General features: G+C 52.3%; 1 protein-coding gene across 1 annotated transcript in view; it reads right to left on the minus strand.

Moving 5' to 3' along the window:
• The window catches only part of Cdh1 (cadherin 1), a 73,901-nt gene extending 70,398 nt beyond the window's left edge, over positions 1-3,503 (minus strand). The window contains exons 1-2 of the mRNA XM_042700646.1: positions 3,380-3,503; positions 2,456-2,570 (exon numbers count right to left, since the gene is read on the minus strand). Of these exons, the coding sequence (XP_042556580.1) occupies positions 2,456-2,570; positions 3,380-3,430 (166 nt within the window). The 5' untranslated portion in view covers positions 3,431-3,503. The remainder of the gene's footprint in view (positions 1-2,455; positions 2,571-3,379) is intronic.
• Between the last annotated feature and the right edge of the window lie 2,497 nt (positions 3,504-6,000).

A 6,000-nucleotide genomic window follows, 5' to 3' on the forward strand; every position in this document is an offset into this window, starting at 1 on the left:
CCCCATAAGCAAAAAGAAAAAAGCCAGAAGTGGCACTGTGGCTCAAGTGGTAGAGCGCTAGCTTTGAGCTGAGGGACAGCGCCCAGGCCCAGAGTTCAGGCCCCACTACTGGACCCCCCCCCCCCAAAAAGGAAGAAATTTGTTGGGGCGAGCTATAGACTTAAAGGAACTACAACTAGCCACATAGACACCCAGACTTGTGGGATGCCCTGTGGAGGCCGCTTCTCTAGCCCAAGCCACTAGCTTCAGGCCATGCCTCCACCAGGAACTGCTCCATTTCCACCACCTGCTCTCAGAGGCCCCTTCCATCAACACCTGGGTCCTCTATTTCACAATGGACACTAATTTCCCAAACTCCCTCCTTTTCCTTCCTTCCTTCCTCCTTCCCTCCCCCCCTTTAGATAATTAAAAGGAAAGAGGAAGTAAATGACTAATTGCCGATCCTTTGGCAAATTAGAAAATCACTTTATGTCTCTCGGTATCCATCCTCTGGAGGATGTGTAAAGATGGACTCAGGTAAAATATGACTTACCCCAGCTTACCCCAGATGTGGGGGGGAAGGGGGAAGCAAAGTGAATACTAGTTGTTATTCTTAATAAAATATTATGTGAATATTCATCAGACACAAAAGCTTAGATGGGCAAAGTAAAAACCAAAGCAGTAGAGAGAGGAGCACCTGGTAGCATGCTTGACACCCTGGCTGGTTCTGATCCCTAGAGCACCACCCAGGACAAAACAAAAAACAGGCTAACCCCACCTTGGATACTACCAAATGTCCTGGCACCTGGAAGACAAAGTACCCATCACTTACAGAGACACTTCCAACATACCCTCACACACACACTCCCCTTTCTAGCCCTACCCTACTCCTTCACCTGGGCCAACATGGCCTCTTTCTACAGACTGCTTGTCACTACCCACTGATGCCCTTCAAAATAGCCCAGACCGCCCTACCTGGCTCTGTACCTTTCCCCTCACTTGCCTGTGTCCCACAGCCTACTCTCCTAAGGGGACCCTAGGACAACCTGCCAGCACATAGGATTAGAAGGGCTGGGCTGGAATGTCCCTGTCTCCATGTCTCAGCTTACTCCTGGGCCAGCCAATATAAAGCAGAGTAGAGAGAAACTGGCTGAGAAATCACTGACCATTCCAGTGTTGGGCAGACAGGATAACACTGCCTTTCAGATCCCACAGGGCACAGCCTAGTCTCAGAGTTAATCAGTCAAGCTTCAACATCAGTAAAGCACAATCCCCAATGCTGGAACAACTTCCCATGTTCAAAACAAAATTTTATCCAACACCAAGATGTGACCACACTGATTTCTCATATGGCCAAAGGCTAGAAGAAGAAACAGATCAGGAAGTTCCCAGAGTGTGTGTGTAAATGTAAGGGTTGTTTTTTTTTTGTTGTTGTTGTTTTTATGTCGGTCGTGGGGCTTGAACTCTGGGCCTGGGTGCTGTCCCTCAGCTCTTCAGCTCAAGACTAGCACTCTACCACTTGAGCCACAGCGCCACTTCTGGCTTTTTCTGCTTATGTGGTGCTGAGGAATCGAACCCAGGGCCTCATGCATGGAAAGCAAACACTCTACCACTGAGCCACCTTCCCAGCCCCTCTCCTTTTTTTTTTTTTTTTTTTTTTTAAAGTACCTTTCATTGTTCTGATACTTACCCCAGCATCAGAAATAAAGATTTTGATACAAAAGTAAGCACCTGGGAATGAATGCATCCAGACAAGATACTAGTCCCTTCCCTAGCTCCTGGTACTTCCCAACAGTGAAGTGGAACAAAGAAAACTCTAGATTATCACTGTGATAAGGCCTGAAATACATTGAGTGTTTGTATGCATTTTCAACCTGAGTCAGAGCTTTTCTGCTTAAAAAAAAAAAAAAAAAAACTTGTCATTATTCTTTGGTGAAATAGTACCTATATCAAAATGTTTCCATCTCTATGAATAAAAGCCACAGTCCTGGTAACCAAGAGCAGGTTTCTCGGCGAACACCCCACCCCCACCCCCAGAGTACACAAAGGGGCCCCAGCAGCCTGATCCGCCCAGTTACATGACCCTGGAACAAGTGGACTCCTGCTTTGAGTTTCTCCCATCATCGATGAAACACAGGACGCTCCCGTCCCACGGTTCCACCCAACAGGTTTTGCAATCTACGCGGCCAGGATCCTACCAGGGGTAGGGATGACCTGGCAGTGTTCTCACCCACCTTTGCCCCTTTACAGCTCAGCTGTCCAGACAGGGCGATCTCAACCACACCCGCCAAAGTTTAGACACCCCCCCCCCCCCCCAAACAACAACAGCAACAAATCTGTGTAAATTCCAAGGAGCCGTCGTTGGATTCAGCGGGAGGCGAGCGCACTCCAATCCAAGCGTCCGGGTGACCAACTTCCAGGCCCCTTCCCCTACCCCACCTCACCCCGCCCGGACACACCGGCGCCCCGCCCTCACCTCTGCCCAGGACGTGGCCTCTCTCCAGATGCCAGCGGGGAACCAGGAACGTGTAGCTCTCGGCACCAAAGCCAGGGTAGCAGGGCCCGGGCTCCTGGCAGAGACTCGCAGAGACCTAGCGGGGGAGAGGGGGAAAGGTACAGAGCCAGGTGACTTGCGGGGGGGGGTTCCCTCCTACCCACACCGAAACCAACAGGGCCGCGCCTCCCTCGCCCCGGGCGTCGGGACTATGGGAATCCGCTCCCCCCGCCCCCCATCCCGGGGCAGACAGCGACGTCAGCCGCTCCCACCCCGAAACCTGCCCCCACCTCCCCCAGGAACTCCCACCGAGGGGGCCGCGGGCCCGCCGCCCACGACCCAGCCCACTCTTTCCTCGCGGCCTCCACACTTTCCTCCAAACAAGATCGCTTTCAATCCCACTTCCCCGTCCCGTTCCCCGAACGCCTTCCGCCCTCTTTCTTAGCCCAGGGCGCCCTTAGTCCTACGAGCACAGCAGGTGCCTTAATTCCACGCACCCCCTCCCCACGCGGCAGGTGCCTTGACTTCCCCAACCTCTACGATCGGCCCCACAACTCCCGTCCCCCCCCCCGTTTACTTGAATCGGGGCTTCCCTTTTTCACACGCCGAGCCCGGTCCTGCTCCACGCGCCCCGGTCCTCCCCCAAGCCCATGCAGCAGCACCTGGGGTCCCCCTCTTCCCACCCCCCGGCCGGCCCCGGCCTGCACCGCGACGCCGCCCTCCCCGCACCTGGGCGCCGGCGGGGGGTGGGGGGAAAGCCGCGCGCGCGCGGACCCCGCGCAGCCTCCCGATCTCCCGAGTCAAAACTTTCTTGGAAGAAGAGAAACGGGGATGAAGGGAAACCGGGCGAGGGGCACCGAGCGCGGGGTCGGAAAGTGTTCCTCCAAGGCAGGGAACCCGACGTACCTGCAGCAGCAGAAGCAGGAGCGCAAAGAGGCGGCGGCACGGAGCGCCCATGGCGGGCGGGCGGGCGGGTGCCGAGCGCCGGCGGAGGTCCGGTGAGGTCCGGTGAGGTCCGGACTGGCTGCAGCCTGGCCGGGGCTTCCGTGTGCTCACAGGTGCTCTGCGGCTCCCGACGCCAGTAAGCTTCTAGGCAGGGCAGCGGCGCCCAGGTGTGCCTCGAAAGCCACGCCCTCGGAACCGCTGATTGGCTGAGGGTGCACCTGCGGGCCACAGCCAATGATTGGCGCAAGCCGCGGAATAGGGGCGGGCTCCGGGACAGGCTCCACCCACCCCAGCCTCGGCAGGGACTTCACTGGTCCGCTCTGGGTAGGAGGGAGGGTTATTGACCCCCGCGCCCCCCCCTCCCTCCCGGGCTATGGCTCCTCCACGTTCGAATCCCGACCCTGCGAACGAGTCACGAAGACCTGAGTTCAAAATGTATCATTTTTTTTTCCTGGCACTACTGGTGTTTAAACACTAACCTTTGTGCTTGCTAAGCAGGCACACGTCCACCGAGCCACGCCTCCAGTTCAATATCTGCTCTTTATAACTGCCATTCCTCACGGGTTTGTGAGTCAGAAAAATCATTCACTGACTCAGAACCATATCTCCAAGCCTCGGTTTCTCCACCTCAAATAATGATCACAGATGTCTCATTGTTGTGAGGAGCCCATACAATCAGAGGTCTAAAAGCTGGACAAATGTGAGGCACCAGCTGGACACCCTCAGTTCATTCCTGTAATCCTAACTTCTCAGGAGGCTAAGATCTGAGGATCTCAGTTCAAAGTTCTCCCTGGCAGGAAAGTCTATGAGACTCTTACCTCCAGTTAACCAGCAAAAGCCAGAAGGAGAGCTGAGGCTGGGAATGTGTCTTAGTGGTAGTGTGTGCCTTGCATGCATGAGGCCCTGGGTTTGATTCCTCAGTACTACATAAAAACAGTACTACATAACAGAAAAAGCCAGAAGTGGCACTGTGGCTCAAGTGGTAGAGAGCTAGCCTTGAGTAAAAGAAGCTCAGGGATAGTGCCCAGGCCCTTAGTTCAAGCCCTAGGATGGAAGGGATGGGGGAGGGAGGAGAGAAAGAAAAGAAAAAGAAAGAAACCAGTGTGTATGTGTGTGTGTGTGTGTGTGTGTGTGTGTATTAGGGTGGTCTTGAACTCAGAACCTGGACATTGTCCCTTAGCTTTTTAGCTCAAGGCTAGCAATCTACTGCTTGAGCCACAGCTTCATTTTCGGGCCTTTTGATGGTTAACTGAGATAAGTTTCATAGATTTTTCATGCCCTGGTTGGCTTCATACCACGATCCTTAGTTCTCAGCCTTCTGAATGCCTAGGATTACAGGTGTGAGCCACAGGTGCTCAACTGGAAGAGATACATTAGAGGATCTCTTTCTTTTCCTATATTTGGTCCAATTACTTGTAGATAAAGTTTTTTTTTATTATTTTTTTTGGGGGGTCCGGTCGTGGGGCCTGAACTCTGGGCCTGGGCACTGTCCCTCAGCTCTTCAGCTCAAGGCTACTAGCACTCTACCACTTAAGCAACAGCGCCACTTCTGGCTTTTTTCTTTTTGCTTATGTAGTGCTGAGGAATCGAACCAAGGGCCTCAGGCATGCAAGGCAAGCGCTCTACCACTGAGCCACTTTCTTCCCAGCCCTTGTAGATAAAGTTTTTAATGTCATATAGCAAGTCAATGTCATAGCCAAGACCAGGATCCAAGATCACCTGACTCCCAGGTTGGAATTTTTAATGCCACAGCCGCACTATAGGTCACTAGCATCTTCTCAAATAAAATATATGATAAAAAAAAAAAGTGAGGGCTGGGAAGGTGGCTCAGTGGTAGAGCGCTTGTCTTGCATGCCAGTGGCCCTGGGTTCCATTCCTCAGCACCACATAAGCAAAAAGAAAAAAGCCGGAAGTGGCGCTGTGGCTCAAGCAGTAGAGCACTTGCCTTGAGCTGAAGAGAGCAAAGACAGTGCCCAGGCCCAGAGTTCAAGTTCCATGACAAAAAAAAAAAAAAAAAAAAAAGTGGCTTAGTGGTAGAGTGCTTGCCCAGAATGCATGAAGACTTGGGTTTGATTCCTTACCACATACAGAGAAAAAGCCAGAAGTGGTGCTATGGTTCAAATGGTAGAGTGTTAGCCTTGAGCACAGAGAGGCTCAGGGACCGTGTTCAAGCCCTGAGTTCAAGCCCCAGGACTAGTAAAAAACAAAAACAAACAAACAAAAAAAAATGAGTGCTGGTGACTCATGCCTGTAATTATAGCTACTCAGGAGGCTGAGATCTGAGGATTGTGGTTCAAAGCCAGACCAGGAAGGAACATCTGTGAGACTGTTATCTCAAATAACTACCAGAAACTGGAGTGGTGCTGTGGCTCAAAGTGGTAGAGCTCTAGCCTTGAGCAAAAAACTCAGGGAAGCACCGGGCTTTGAGCTCAAGCCTCAAGACCAACTGACCAAAAAAAAAAAAAAAGGTAAAGAAGCTTCCCTATCTATCTGTGGTCTTCATGTCTGTGCCATTTGGTTACATGCTTACAAAAACCCTTCTTTTCGTTTCATCCAAGCCTGGTAAACAACAAAATAATGCA

Source organism: Dipodomys spectabilis, unplaced genomic scaffold (genome assembly GCF_019054845.1).
Source record: "Dipodomys spectabilis isolate Male_0828 unplaced genomic scaffold, ASM1905484v1 ptg000273l, whole genome shotgun sequence".
Lineage (NCBI taxonomy): Eukaryota > Metazoa > Chordata > Mammalia > Rodentia > Heteromyidae > Dipodomys > Dipodomys spectabilis.